The sequence below is a fragment of the Atractosteus spatula genome, chromosome 1 (assembly GCF_055471065.1).
Source record: "Atractosteus spatula isolate fAtrSpa1 chromosome 1, fAtrSpa1.hap1, whole genome shotgun sequence".
In the NCBI taxonomy this organism is placed as follows: domain Eukaryota; kingdom Metazoa; phylum Chordata; class Actinopteri; order Semionotiformes; family Lepisosteidae; genus Atractosteus; species Atractosteus spatula.
This window is the reverse complement of record NC_142706.1, coordinates 44,283,784-44,299,519: the sequence shown is the minus strand read 5'-3', so window position 1 is coordinate 44,299,519 and position 15,736 is coordinate 44,283,784. Positions and strand designations below refer to the sequence as shown.

Below are 15,736 nucleotides of genomic sequence, written 5' to 3'. Positions count from 1 at the left end.
ACACAGATGAGTAACTTGTTCCATACTCCCACAACTCTTTGGGTAAATCAGTGCTTCATATTCTTGGTTTCACATATTTTCAATTCTGCCCTCAATTAACACATAAGAAATCAGTGCGGAAGACCTTATTTTAAATGATCTTGGTGCCTCTCCTTTACTGGGGTGTTTCCATTTCTTTTTCTCCACTACCTGCATCTGCCTTGTCACAGCACTTGAATGATGTAAAAAGTACAAGAAAGTGATTCATCCATATTTGAACTCTACAAGACTGACACTATGCTGATTGGCTCTCTTTGTTAACTTTAGTTTAACTACTGATGGTCTTGGAATCAATCAATCCAAGTACACAGGTAAAACATTTTGGCATCCTAATTAAACTGGGTCATTGTAAACACTGTTGTGAAGATGTCCAATTTCCTCCTCATTACATTGTACCATGTTTTCCAGGAAAATGTATTTGGACCCTTTCAGATTATCTGAATTTGTGCATATTTCTGCCACAGAATGTTCTCTGAGCTTGTGGGTCCAAGAGCAGACATCCTACCTATCCTAATCATGCAGGATGTCACGAAAAACACCAGAACAATATCCAGGGACCTGCAGTCCTCTTGTCTTGGCTAATGTTCAAGAATGATGAAGTTTAACAAAAACCATCTGATCATCTGAATCATCATCCAGAGTTTTGGAGGAATGTTCTATGGCCAGAGAACCCAATTGCTCCAAAAAAGGACTCTCAAAAAAAAGTAAACTTTTGATTCTCCTGTCCTGGTACACCTTGACACACATAAGATGGCTTTCCCCTTCACAGTCAGGCTTCCCCTCTCTGGAAGACTAATGTTCCAGGTCTCCACAGAGCAGTTCTGCTGCATGTTACCTGGCTTAGCCCTTTCACATCTAGATTCACTAGTTATAACGGAGATATATAGTTATTCCCATTATCTAAACTACCCACCACCACACTCTCACCCTGCACTGCATAAACCTAGACAAAGACCCCTAGCCTAAGGCCACCTGGCTGCTAATATATCCTTAGTTAATCCTATGCAATGTGACAGATCACATCGGTTCTTTTTTCTCCATTGGCGTTCCAGTCACACAGGGCACTAATTAGGCAATGAAACCAGATGTGTCCAATTTTCACTCCCAGAGCAGGCCCTGGCCAAAGCCGTGGCTTGAACCATCACATTTGGAATGGCTGAGTCAAAGTCCAGACCTAAACCACATTGAAATGTTGTGGCAGTTCGTGCTAGGCAGCCCTCAAATGTCATTGAGTTGAAGGAGTTCATCATGGAGAAATGGGCCAAAATTCCCAAACAGCGATGGTGAGAGTCTGTTCACTAATAACAGGAAGCATTATGTTGCAGTTATTACAGTTAATAGGTGATGCAACCAATCACTGAATCTAAGGAGGTTGACATTTTCCCCCACACAGGGATGCTGGATGTTGGATGGCATGTTGATGATGGTATTTGGTTTTTCAGGCCTTGAGTTTTGTATTACAGTAAGTGATAGTGAATTCCTAAAAACACGTTGCAGCACATTCAGAACTCAAGTAGGTAGCTGCGTCAGCATGCGTAGGCTGCACAGGAACAAGTGAAGGTTTATTCCATGCTGAAAAGAGAAGGCAAGAAACACAACGTTGCGGCTGAGGAGCCTTCTTCAGGTGAGGTGGACTGTAGAGTTCCAGTGCTGAAACACATAGTGGCATTCAGCTGGGTGTCTACTCTGTAAGTGATAATCTGGACCAGAGAAGAGCACAGTATTCTGCTGCTCTGAATGCCAATGACTGAGGATGGTAGAGGCAGAGTCCCATAGACTACCAGCAAGTTTAGAGATCAGACTGTTCCTTGTTTTGACCTTGGCTGCTGTTGTCTTTAAGTGCTCCCAGAAGAAAAGCATCCTGTCTAGAGTCCCTCCAAGGTAAAAGGAAAAGCATGGTGCTGCAATTTCTGATTGTTCATCTGAATGTTGAGCTGTTTTGTTGCTTTTGCTTTTCAGAAGTGGAATAGACTGGATACTGTTTTTGCAGGGCTTGGTTAAGTTGTGTTGCAGTACTGTTCACGTTTTAATATGTCCTCATTTAGGACCTGGTTCAAGGTGTTAAAACTGGGGGCTTGTGTTGCTGGACACACTGAGGACTTCTCCAACTGGTGTTATGCATTGGAAAATGAGGCGCTGGAGGATTTTGTATGGGACTGACATGAGGGAAATTGGGCAATAGCTGGATGAAATCTTGGGGACTTTTCCAGGTTTAGGTACGGTGCCAAGCTTTGCTCATCATCACCTTTGGGATAGTGTTGGAGATCATGACGAGTGCATAGAACTGGGTCAACCAGATGAGAGCTTATGGCTTTGAGGTGTTTAATAAACGCAGGTTTATAAAACAGACGGTGTCTCCTGCTGTCATGCAGTACTTCAAGTCCTGCAGAAACCTTTTATAGTTCTGTGACTTCAAAAGGGGCAGTGCTTGTGTTACCTCTGTGGGTCAGATGGTCTGTGTTAATTCACCCCTCACTCTGCTTTTGGCGTTTTTGTCCAGGGGTGCTTTGGCAATAGCGAGCAGAGGGCTGGAGACCTGCTTGTGAGCGACGAAGGGGTGGCGTAGGATTATTATGGGTGGCTTTTGTGCAGCTCAATGCCAGCATATTAGGCTCCAGTCCTTCCTGATGGAGCAGGTAAAATTAAGACCTGTGATAGTCTCCTCCCACTTAGGCCTGTGCACCGCGTTAAGGGACTTGATATGATGATCTGCTATCTCTGGGTCTCCTGTTGCTTCATATTCCATTAAAAGGGCTGCGCTCTCATTGTCCAGTCATTGGATGTGGATGGATTGACAGCCATGTGGGACTGAGGAGCAGGCAGCTTTGTAGAAAGCACTGCAGATCCTGCTGTATGCGACACCTACAGTGATATCTTGCAGTGAAATTGCTGGAATGCTGCACTTAAGGGTTTCACTGTACTTTTTCTAGTACGCTCTTTTTAGGATTCACCTGATCTATTCTGGGCTGTTGACAATTGGGATGCATAGGCCTGTGTGGTTAGAGGTGCTGGTTGGGTGGGAAATTATCTGGATACTTTATTGATCCCGTGAGGGAAATTGCAGTGCAACAGCAGTTTAACACAGACAACACAGCAACAGTGTAACAAATGATACAATAATAATAATACAATACATACAATACAGTCAGTACAGTGAGATGTGCACTAAGAAGAGTTACGCACAGTCCAGAACACACAAAGAACAAACCATAACAGAACAGTACAGTACAGAGAACAGTTGTATTGCACAATATGAATATAAATATATTGCACAAGTCCCTGGTATATATTGCACGAAAACGGTCGTAAACGAGAAAAAGAAAAAGAACATATGTAGCAGTTTACTGTTCAGTCCAGAAACAGGTCACTGTCAATGTTACCTCTGCCCGACGCAAGGTGGAAGCGTTGTACAGTCTTATGGCAGAAGGCAAGAATTACCTCCTGTAGCGCTCCCTGTCGCACTGTGGATAGATCAGCCTATTGCTGAACATGCTCTTCATTCTCACAAGCATGTCATAGAGGGGATGGGAGACGTTGTCCAGGATGGCCTCTAGTTTGGACAACATTCTCCTCTCAGCCACTAACTCCAGGGGGTCCAGGCCAGACCCAATGACAGAGCTTGCTCTTCTGATGAGCTTGTTTAGCCTGTTAGAATCCACTGCTCTAATCCCAGAGCCCCAGCATACCACAGTGTAGAAAATGGCGCTCGCTACCACCAACTGATAGAACATATGTAGCATCTTACTACATACATTGAAGGACCTGAGACTCCTCAAGAAGTAAAGTCGGCTCTGGCCCTTCATGTAGATGGCCTCAGTGTTCTTAGACCATTCCAGTCTATTATCGATGTGCACTCCCAGGTACTTGTACGAGTCCACCATCTCCACGCCACTCCCATGGATGTAGACAGGAGTAGGTTTGACCCTTTTCTTCCTGAAATCTACCACCAGTTCCTTTGTCTTTGTTACATTCAATTGCAGGTGGTTCTCCCCACATCACTCCACAAAGCTGCTGACCAGTCCGCTGTACTCTTCCTCCTGCCCACCCTTGATACATCCCAAAATTGCAGAGTCATCTGAGAACCTCTGCAGGTGGCACGATTTTTAGTTGTATTTAAAGTCCGAAGTATAGAGGGTGATGAGGAATGGAGAAAGAACTGTCCCCTGAGGAGCCCCTGTGTTACTTACTACCTGTTCAGACACACAGACTGTGGTCTGCCTGTCAGATAGTCAGTGATCCATGAGATCATGGAGGCACCGACTTGCATCTCCTCCAACTTCCTCCTTAGAAGTTAGGGCTGGATAGTATTGAAGGCACTGGAGAAGTCGAAAAACAGGACATGGCTCTATGTAGGGAAGGGTGCTCCAAGTAGAGAGCTCACCCATCACAGGTCAGGAGAGCAGTCCTTCTTCCTTCCAGCTGAATAGAATGCCTCTCATTGTTTGGGGTCATGAACAAGTGCCAGGTCATTTCTTGATGCCCAGTCTACAACTACCTTGCCATCAGTGTCTGGTGCTGGGTAATCCCAGTCCGGATGATGAGTGTTAAAGTCTCCCACAAAGATGGCTGGCTGGGGAAGGGAAGGCAGCACTTGTGTTCCCAGTTGCTGGGTGGTTTATAAACATTGGCTATGAGGAAACTACCAACCACAATGACATCAGAACATGTGGGCGTTGCCACATAGTTTCCTTGGGCAATGTTGCTTCCGACATACAAGTGACGTCTATAAAGGAATGGGACAGAATTCCTCCGCAACCTGGAGTAAAGCATGTGTCAGAAATGTACAGCTTCTATTGCTTGAAATGGTTGCTCCTGGCATGGATTGGGTACGTTAATTCCCTTAGAAGGCGAATGTCAGCACTAAATGCTACTTAAAGGTACTGACTGATCGTTTTCACCCTGTCTTGCAGCATTTCTTTCCTGCTGGGTGTCTTCCTGGATGACAATGGCAAGAGCACGTGGTCACCCAGGGGTTTGATGAGCACGGCACTGCTATTGTCCATATGTCACGCTCTTCTCAGTCACTAGAACTGAACCTTTATGGCATTTATGGGATATTCTGGAATGATGCATGTGACTGAGTCACCCAGGCTCTCTCATGGAAGAATGGTGCTGCATCCCTCCTGCAGAATTCCAGATGCAGGCAGATTCTATGCCATAGGGCATACAGATTACACTGGCCACACATGGTGGCCAAACATCCACATGTATATTCTTGATCAGTTAAGTTTCAACTGATTACAAATCTGGTTGTCATCAGCAGAGGAATGAAAAGCACAAGAAAGCAGCGGTCACACAGAGACACTAAAATGAAACGGAAATGGAAGGGCCCTGCCAAGAGCCAGATGAGAAGAGGGAAAAATACCCACTTTGAACAAACTATTATTCAGTTAATATTTAAATCGGAACAAAGAACTTCCAGTAATAACAAGTGCTCTCTCTACTCTACACAGCAAGATGGTATCAAATGCAGTTCCAGTGGGACAAAAAACCAACCAAAGTTAGCAGCAAAGGGTAAAACAGTAATAAGCCTCAATAAAGTTGTTCATATGCAAAGATCAATACCAAGACCAAAAATGTTTAAACAGCTTATTGACAGAAAAAAAACCCAAAACTTAAAATGTAATAGGTTATATCAGATGTGAAATGCTTTATATCAGATAAAAACGCTGTGAATTTTGAAAAGATATCAGAAACAAAATTCACATAACTCAATTTGTGGAGAAATTAATTTGAGAACAGAGCCAATTTTGACACCCACACATTGGCACCAATTTCTGTTTTCTTCTTTAATTCCCACTGGTTGTATTGTATGATCAATAAAAGGAATAAGTCAATAAAAGGAATGCCTTTTTTTTTGTGTCTGATTTCCAGGCTGCTTGTATATCGGTCAGATGCCCTAGCACAATGGCACGAGGTCCTCTGATGAAGACAAACACACGTTGTACAGACACTTGAGAAAGAAGTCTGGGAAGAACCCTACCTGGACCCAATATGAACCCTAAGGCTTGGCAGGCACTCATGTTTGCCATCGCACTGGTTCTCTCCTTGAGAGACGTCGCCCCAGCAACATAAGACCTCACAACGGCCACATTCCCTTCAGAAGAGAAAGGAGAAAAAACAATGAAACGAAAAACTCTTATCACGTTCTGTTTAAGTCCAGAACAAAGACCTGGAGGAATGGGTATATTACAATTAAAAGAGGAATTTAAGGACGTGTTCTGATTTCCAAGTTATTAAAGTAAAATGAGCACTAGTACATATATTATTCAGAATTTACATTTGGTTTACAGCAAGCTATACATTCAGCCTGCGAAGGTTTTATTACAATAATAGTTTAAATTATTGTGAAAGACATTATGGATTTCTAGAGACATGGTGAAACATTCCAATGAACCATTTAGGGACATATGGTTTTTTGGGTGGGAGAGTTGGGGCTTCAATCAACCAAACAGTTTTAAGAAAAGCAGCCTTATCAAAGACTGTATGTTAAGACCATTTTAAAAATATTGAATAATTTAATTTTGCTGCTTTGATTAGAAATAATCATTACTGGTTCATTGTCTTATGCAATATGTGAAACACTGGGATTCCCAGAACAATATCACTACAATCAGTTACCTGCTCCGAAGCCCACGAAGGCTCTAGCTATTAGCATGTAGTACTTGTTGTGTGAAGTGGGCAGGTGTACATAAGCGTACAGGATGTTGGCTGCCACATTGATTATTATGGAGATTATGATAGGCTCTCTCCTGGGTCTGTGATTGGACCACAGGCCAAACAGAGGGGATGCCACCATCTGCCCAAGACTGTACACAGCCACAATCCAGCCCAGGAAACTGGGATCAGCACTGTCGTCAATCTGAGGATCACATGGAATAAAAGAACAGAAAAAATGTTGCAGGGATAGCTGAAGAACACCATACTACAATTAATAACAACAACCATAATAATTGCTTACACTTCTACTGCACTTTTCTGGACACTCCACTCAAAGCACGTTACAAGTAATGAGGACTCCCCTCCACCACCACCAATGTGCAGCATCCACCTGGATGATGCGACGGCAGCCATAGTGCGCCAGAACGCTCACCACACATCAGCTATCAGTGGGGAGGAGAGCAGAGAAATGAAGTCAGTTCAGAAATGCGGATTATCAGGTGGCCATGATTGGTAAAGGCCAGGGACAAATTCAACCCTACTCTTTTCGAGAAACACCCTGGGATTTTTAATGAGGACAGAGAATCAGGAACTCGGTTTTATGTCTCATCTGAAGGACAGTGCCTTTTTACAGTTTAGTGTCCCATCACTATACTGGAGCATTAGGACCCACACAGACCGCGGGGTGAGCGCCCCCTGCTGACCCCACTAACACCTCTTCCAGCAGCAACCTTAGTTTTTCCCAGGAGGTCTCCCATCCAGGTACTGACCAGGCTCACACCTGCTGAGCTTCAGTGGGTTCCCTCTTGTGAACTGCAGGGTGATACAGCTACTAGGAATTAAAAGCTTCCATTATTCTACAGCAGGTCCTTTCTGTAAGAGGCAACTGTTTCATTTTGACTTCTCCATTTTAAATATAGAGCGGTACTGTGGTTGAGTACAGTGATTTTTAAAAAACTGATATCTTCTGCCCGTTCCAAAAATTCCCTTAGTTCTCCATTTGCCTGATATCCAGTAGCTATGCTTTGAAAGACTGCAACAACAGAAAATGTCAAGTTTTATTTTAGTTCTTACCTGCAGAAAACTCAAGATCAGAGAGGCCCTTGAATCATCCAGGGTAAAAAATAGTTTTTCTACTGAAAAACTATATACCAACTCGAATACACCACGCAATATAACAGTGTTTGTTGCCCTTCCATGCCAATACATTTTAGACAAAGAAATGTCTCTCAGAAGCTCCTACAAACTTTATATGCAATACTTCGTATTTTAGCTTTTTCCATGACAAAAGTATTTTATCTAAATTTCCACTAACCTTTTACATATTTTCTCTGAATAACTTTCATTTAACAGGAAAATCTCAGCTTTAGAATATCTAAGAGGATTCTAAAAATCCTAAAAGTAGTATTATGTGCACATTTCTGCTGTTATTTTCCAATTACTGCACCTGTTTTTAAGTTACCATTTATACTGAAAATGCATACTCTTTTACACTAAAAGTGATTATACTTTTACTACTGGTGTACAGAGAATATATAACCTCACAATACTAATGCTGTAAAATTGCTAAAATACAATAATTGTGTTGATAAGATTAAAAAAGTAAGATAAAAGATAGTCAGATAAAAAAATATAGTAAGATAAAAAGATTGATTAAAAGCCAAATCAGTAGCCTGCATAAATGGCACAAGAATGAGTATAATTTCATGCAGCAAGACTGCAAGAGCTTCATTGCTTTTCTGTGTCTTCAGCCCCCTACGAAATACAGCTGGAACACATCCTACATTTGTCCTCCTTACAGCTCATAAAAGTCAGGATATTGAAAGCTAACTCCACAAACAGTAAGCCAAAAAGTCCAGCATTGCACTAACCTTTTGAAGATATGGCCAAACTGATGTTATCACAATGGAAAAACCTGGTAAGAAACAAGACAGCGCCTGATTGTTAGAACACAACGATCTCTGCTCCAGCAAAAACCATAAGCAAAGCCAACTGAGATGTGAAGGAGTGGATTTGAATTTAGTTGCATAAATGTTCAGTTTGAAACAAACCTGGCACCGAATGAGCCCATAATTCTTTCCTGTTGTTTTAAGCAGCTTTATTCTCACAGCAAACTTGTGAAAACTGGATTTTATTACAACACAGTAAGCCACTCAAACAAGCAATTAACAGAATTTGCCTCCGTTCTGTTTTTGATCACTGTAAGTACAGGCGTCTCAAAGAGCTCACCGACACTGCTGAGAAACATTGTGAGATACATGACCCGAATTGACCTCCATCGGGTTCTGTACTTGGAAAGCGTCTCTGGGATGTCCTTCTCACTGGAAAGGGCAGACAAGGGAAAGAAAAGACAATAGGGGATTGTTTACTAGGATAAATGAATCCTTGTACTAGGAAAGAAAATGTACAAATCAGCCTCCCATTCATGACCGTGTCTTTCCCAAGCAAAGGATCAAATGAAGACTGTATGTGGGGAAAAAACATTACTCACACTTGTGCTTTGTGATTCCTTACAGGCGTGTTCTGTGGACTACTGAAAGAGCAGTGGGAGCAACTGGATAACAATCACCAAAGACTACTGCACTCTTATGCACCATACACAGAAAAATATACACATACAGTCTTTCAAATTCACTTCTACCCCCCTTTACTTAATGGAAGCTCAGCTAAAATAAATTACTTTGAGAGCGAGTGAGTGTAACTTATGTCACAGCCAGGGACACATCTACTTCGCGGTGTTTTACAAATATTTGGCTGAATTCACAATTAATTGGTTTTGAAATGTCATATACATGTATCTAAGGTATTTTCAGGTTTATAGCTAAAATGGTGCAATAAAATACCACTTAATTGTCTTTACTCTTCATCTTGATTTCAGTTTAATTTGAGGATTGCTACCTGCCACATTTCTGATGCCTACTGTATAAAGCACTTCACGAATCAAACAGACCAAACCACAAGATGTACTGCAAACAGCTGTTTAGAAATAAAAAGAAACATAACACAGCAGTCCAAGTAGGTTACTGCATCAGCAGGCGTAGGCTGCAAAGGAAAAAGTCAAGCCGAAATGTTTCTTTTCAGCATGGACTAAACCTTGACTTGTTCCTTTGAAGCATAACATAGTCATTGTTACATCAAAAGACAGTCCTAGGCTTCTGGCATTCTTTCCCCTTACAGAATAATAAACAGCTACTGTGAGTCACCTAAGTGGGGGCTGCATGTCAGTGCTGGCTGAAGTGGGTTCTCTTCTATATGTAAACAACTTTGGGATCCTTTAGGATGAAAGGCACTATCAATTAATACTCACAGAGCTTTTTTTACACAAAGATTTCCTTGTTTGTAAGCTTGATTAAACCATAAAGTAACAAATTAATTATGTAATCAAAACTATTCTACTACGTTTTAATCGTAAAGCAATCACCTTCAAAACTTACACATGGATGTTTTACTGCATTATCAGAAAACGACTCTTGTACACCTTTTAGATCAGTACAAAAGGGTGGGTATTTCTGACTAAATATAAAAGCTTCAGTTGACACCTGAAGAAGGCTCCACGGCCGAAACGTTGTTTTTTCTTCTTTTTTTCAGCATGGAATAAACTTATTACTTGTTCCTTTGCAGCCTACGCATGCTGACGCAGCTACCCACCTGAACTATAAAAGCTAAAGTTGTGCAGGATCAGATTAGCTGATGTCCATTAATTGTCTACCTCGACAGAATCAAGAAATGGGAGAAACTACTCAAAAAAGGAAACCCGCAGAGCTATTAATAGTAGTATTAATGCTTGGGAGATTTTCCCGAGTTAAGCAATTGTTTTCCTTGCACTTTACCTACCTGTCAATTTCATCCCTTAACAAAGGGGTGTTCTCATCAGGTTCCAGGCGTGACATTGCCAACTCTGATATGAACTGTTTTTGCGGATCTAAAGAATTGTATATGCGTTAGTTCAGATCTCTCTTCCTCACACACAGCGCGCCTGATTCCCTCCCAAAATCATGCACCGACGCAGCCGGAGATTACTCATATTTAAGGGGAAGGGGGTTCTGTCAGTAGGCCCGGTAAAATGAGACGTCCCGTTTCTACCAGTTGTCTTAAAAGTCCAAAGGTAGTGCCCAACAGATTAGATCTTGCTGCCCACACCACCAAACCGCGAGCAAGCAGCAGCGTGAACAAACCGTGTGTCTGACGCGCTTCCTGAACTTTGTCTCCATCACTCATTGGTTCCTCGGTTTGTGCTGCCGGGGTCACACTCTATCGAGGGACAACTCGGCCGGAGTTCTTGTATTCTTTACCTGTACTGTGTAGTCCCCGAAAATATATATTTTTTATTTTGTCTAAAATGCAAGCTTCCTGTTTTACATTCGGGAACACGTCTGCACCGTAGAATATCATTCAAAGCCAAGGAGATGGATGCACTTTGATACAGTCCGAGATTTGGAAACCCGTGTTGCACTGGGTGAGTAAAGGTGACCTGCCATTGACATGCAAGGCGAATCGGTGTTTCGAAAATTGCCGAACGAAGAAGGAAACACGAAGGTGATGTCTTCCCCTGCCGAAGCTAAATGAAGTGCTAGTTCACACTGTAGTAACAGGACGTGTTTTTTTTAAAGTTGCGCCGCAACCTACCCCTTTTGCAAGTGCTTATCGGAACACTTATTCACTGTCCTGTGGCTGGTGCTAAATAAAACAAGGCTTTTAGTAGCTCCGTATAATTTGCATACGGAGAGATCTTAATTACAATGCCAGTTAACGTGTGGCTATTTTAAATATAATGAACTGCAGCGACATGCAAAATTTCCGCAAGTTTTTTTTACAATGAGGATCGTGACTGATGTGTTGGCTTTTTTTTATAGCTTTCAGCTTTTTTAGGTGGGCACGAATTATCTACTTCTTTACAAAAGTAGAAGTGAATAAGATTTTCCGAGCTTGCTCTGGTCGTGTTGACAGACGCAACATTCTTTTCTTTTTGCGAACAGTGCTTTTACTTCGATCTGAAGTGTTTTATTCACATAGCTGAACTATGAAATAAATCACACTACAAGTTAATACATGATTTCCAAATGTATATTATGTTCACGTTTTTTACCCTAATCATTTAAATACATATGTAGGTTGTGTTTCATGTGTATGTAGCTGGCAAACTAATGCACATGCAGATTCTGTTCTGCCAAAATAATCATTTCTTCCATTTGTGTAATATTTAATTCATAAGGATCCCAAAGTGCTTTATAATAGTAAGGTAAGGTGTAGGTAAGATATTGGGTGAAGGGCAGCCACTGTTCTGCTATAAAGCAAATCGGGAGGGGAAGTCAAAATGTCACCAGTCCAGTTAAGGGGGGGATTTAGCTAGGGAAGACTGAACAAGCTTAAAAGAGAATTTAGACAGTGTTATCTTTAGCTTAAAATAAGTAGGTAATTCCATCTGAGCCACACACACAATAGACTCATCAGGTAAGAGTTTATCATGAGTTTTAGGCAGTCAGATAGCACATGACACCCACCCTGGACAGAACACACAGTTCAACCCCACCAGTGCTGGTCCTCACTTACACAGCTGGGGTGGACTGGAGCAACTGGGGTAAAGTAGCTCATGCAAGGTTCGACAGCAGTGTCTACAGCAGGGACTTGATGAGCATACAGCCCAAAAGTCATGTGTCCAGACTAGACTGGACTACGCTGCCCCCTCAGTCTCTATTGTAGGTGAACCCAAGTCATGTATTTGTTTTAAGGGTTAGGAACACACATTTGATTGTAAATTATCAGTTACTGTAGTTTGAAAAGTAATTTGTTCAATTTAAGAAACTGATCTTTGAGAACTGAAGGGTATACTGATCTATGTTCCATATAATTTCTAAATTAATTTAACAAATTACCTGTATAATTGATTACCTTTGAATTGTTCAAAGCCTTTCGAAATTTATGATTGGCAGTTTAGATACCCTGCAGGAACGGGCTTTTCCTGGGTTGGGTTGCCCTTCCCGAGATCTTCACAGATGTCCGTGGAGTAGGAAATCACTCAACTGTTCTTCATTCACTTTGGCGTCCTTGCTAATGTTTTAGGTGTTTTTAGATCACTTTCTCTTGGCAAATTGATACAGTGGTGTGCAGTGCTGCACAGGGAAAAGTCTCATTCTCATTTTGACATTTCCAAAAATTATGTCTCTCCAAAAGTGGCTGGAATCTATCGTACAGACCCACAGCTAAGAGAAAACCAGCATGGTTTTGTAACATTTGTGTCTTTGCAAATGTTGCTGGGGTTTGTAGACCACTTCCTGTTCCCTGACTGGGACACCGCAGTGCAGTCCCAGAAGTCTCGGATAGTCTCAAAATACTTACCACTGTGGGGATGTTGTCATACAGTGACATTGAAGTGGTATACGGAAGTATCTTAGAAAATACACAAATAGCTGTTTTAAGAACACCATCACAAAAATAAAATGCTTTAAAGTTAAGATACCCAGTTGCCACTGAGGACATGTCATTAGATTGCGTGGACAGCAGTAATAAGCCAGGAAACGTGGTATTGTATCAGACAAAGTACTGTAATACCGTTATTTTCAAATGTCCATTGGAAACAATCACATTTTTCCCTTTCTCGGGGACAGTGGCTTACTTTAGTGCAGCATCACAAGGAAAGGTACTCCATGACAAACACATCTAAACATGTGTTTGCTTTTGATGCAAAAATTAAGCAGTTGAACCCATAATTCTGTCCGAATGTTCAAATACCACAGTTTTGGCAACTGTAGTAATAAGTCTTCTATAAACCCCTATCTGAAAATATATATTCATACTTTGGTCATACGTTTTGTAGAATGACTTTCCTTATCATTCTAGAATCCCCCAAAATTTGTCCTTTCAGGTTGTTCACAGAGGGCAAGTAGAGCATTCTCATCATATTGTTGAATGCGAGACCATCCAGAATATCAGGAAGAGAGACAAATGACATGACAAATGTCAGACCCACCCATTTATATGATGTTCTTGTAGAAAAAGCATAAATAACATCTTTGGCTTCTTTCAATTCAGCTGGTATTGGTTCAAGCCCATCTACTCTTTGAAAAATAAAATTGGAACGTAAAAGCCAGTAAATTACTTGACAGCAATGGAATAACTGCACTTTGAATTTTGAAGCATACACTTGAAAACTAAGATAAAATGAGCAAAAGTGTTGATGGATTTGTATAAGTTCTACAAGCTGCACCTTTAAAATTGGGTATTTGATTGTGGCAGGATTTGACATGCTCCAGTCCATCATTCTGAGATACAAGTAAGGGAAAGACCAAAGTCCTGTAGTGTAACTTTTAACAGCTATTAAAGAGCAAGAAAATATAATTTATCAGGCAAGATACATTAATTGCTCCAAGTGATCCATACAGACCAACAATATTAATTAAGACTTAAACGTAAACGAAGAGGGTTGATTTGCTATCGGCTGAGGGTCTCAATATTGAATGTTACTCCACTTTTCATGGTGCACTAATTATTATACTGATTGTATTAAAATGCAAACATGATTTGTTTTTAGTTACAAGTATTTTATATAGCTCTCTTAAAAGCTTGCATCTCCAAACACTTTTCATTGAATGGAAAAACGTTTACGAGAAAAAAAAACTTTAAAGGAATGAGTATAAATGAAAGAAATGTACTGCAAAATTACTAAAAATAGGTAATAGTCTTCAGTTTGTCAAATGTAGGAATCAGTGGATCACAAACACTTCACTTACACTTCCAGTTCATTTGCGTTGCTCAGTGTTGATAGCTTCATGCTACTGCAGCAAAGTTGTCTGTAACAACTTCAGCATTAATTGAGGAAGTGCGGGTATCCCTGGCAACACTGCAAGCTCATAAGCACGTGTGAGGTCAGGGGTCACTGCTGTGCAGAAACCTGAACATAACTGTGGTGGAACATGGCCAGTTGCACACAACAGCTCTGGGAATCTTATCAGAGCTGACCATCAACATAGTCAAGACCCCATCTGGCAATATCTAGATTGCTTAATATACATTATGCGCAAACATTTTTTCTGGTGGAAACAACAAGAAACTATCCCTGCTGTTTAACTGACCTTTTCTGTGCATATAAAAAAGTTAGTAAGCAATTCAGCATAAATTGTGTATAAATGTGTATAAATTTCAATGTTACAGGTACCTATTTCTATTTGTAATTTCCCCCATTGAGTCTTAATTACTTTTTTTAGATATTGCACAATAACCTAATCTTCCTTTAGATAGCATATTAATGAAGATGTCTAATTCTCTGCTATAAATATCTAAAAAATGCCTTACTTGTTGTTGGGGTTGAGTTTCTCCTCTTCTGGAATTTCAGTGGTTTTGTTTTTCATTTCCATTAAAGTTTCTCCCGTGGTTTTGGTACTTTGGTTGTTCTCCCAGCTCTGTCTCCTTACTGATATTTTGTATAAAAACATCACCATTTTCTGCACCCTTCGATTTTCTGTGTCCTCCTGTCTGTTTAGAACAGTTAAGCCTTTAATTTTAACTGTATTAGGATATGAAAATGTCTTCAGTCATGCAGAGATTTGACATGTATCCAGCCATTTTTAAACTGTTCATTTTCAGTGTAACACCACTCTTCCTGCAGTTAGATGTTTAGTACAAACTGATTGTGAGGAGATGAAGTTTTGGTAAACTGCCATTTAGATACAAGTAGTTCAAGTAGGGAGCTGCGTCAGCATGCGTAGGCTGCAAAGGAACAAGTAAAGGTTTATTCCCTTGCTGAAAAGAGCAGAAAACGCAACTTTGAAAAAGAACCCAAAGAAGGCTCCACAGCCGAAACGTTGTGTTTCCTTTCTTCTCTTTTCAGCAGGGAATAAACCTTTAACTTGTTCCATCTAGATACAGCCTGTTCGGTAAATCTCACAGAGAGAAGTAGAGAGAAGAGCTGCTCTCTCTCATGCCTGACGGCAACAGTCTGGGTTTAGATGAGTTTAGAAGTCGATTCTGAATGACCTGGATTCACCATTGCCTTGCACGGTTTTCTTCACAGTGCTGATCCAGACTCCCTCCTTGGCTAGTT

The 15,736-nt window shown here is 41.0% G+C and overlaps 2 protein-coding genes across 6 annotated transcripts in view; one reads left to right on the top strand and one right to left on the bottom strand.

The window, feature by feature from the left end:
- The window catches only part of mfsd8 (major facilitator superfamily domain containing 8), a 63,673-nt gene that overhangs the window by 8,726 nt on the left and 39,211 nt on the right, over positions 1-15,736 (bottom strand). Inside the window, exons 1-6 of one of the 3 annotated variants that reach the window (XM_088928160.1) lie at positions 14,989-15,058; positions 13,667-13,754; positions 8,929-9,020; positions 8,571-8,614; positions 6,661-6,901; positions 6,023-6,136 (exon numbers count right to left, since the gene is read on the bottom strand). In XM_088928160.1, the coding sequence (XP_088784286.1) occupies positions 6,023-6,136; positions 6,661-6,901; positions 8,571-8,614; positions 8,929-9,020; positions 13,667-13,707 (532 nt within the window). In that variant the 5' untranslated portion in view covers positions 13,708-13,754; positions 14,989-15,058. Of the gene's footprint in view, positions 1-6,022; positions 6,137-6,660; positions 6,902-8,570; positions 8,615-8,928; positions 9,021-10,533; positions 10,884-13,666; positions 13,755-14,988; positions 15,169-15,736 lie in introns of those variants that run through there. The other 2 variants (XM_088928029.1, XM_088928103.1) reach the window with 2 other exon arrangements.
- abhd18 (abhydrolase domain containing 18) overlaps positions 10,930-15,736 on the top strand; it is a 38,385-nt gene continuing 33,578 nt past the window's right edge. For all 3 annotated transcript variants that reach the window (XR_016093794.1, XR_016093788.1, XM_088928275.1), the window contains exon 1: positions 10,930-11,155. Coding sequence is in view for 1 of the 3 variants with exons in the window: in XM_088928275.1 (XP_088784401.1) it covers positions 11,110-11,155 (46 nt within the window). In the remaining 2 variants the exon portion in view is untranslated. The remainder of the gene's footprint in view (positions 11,156-15,736) is intronic.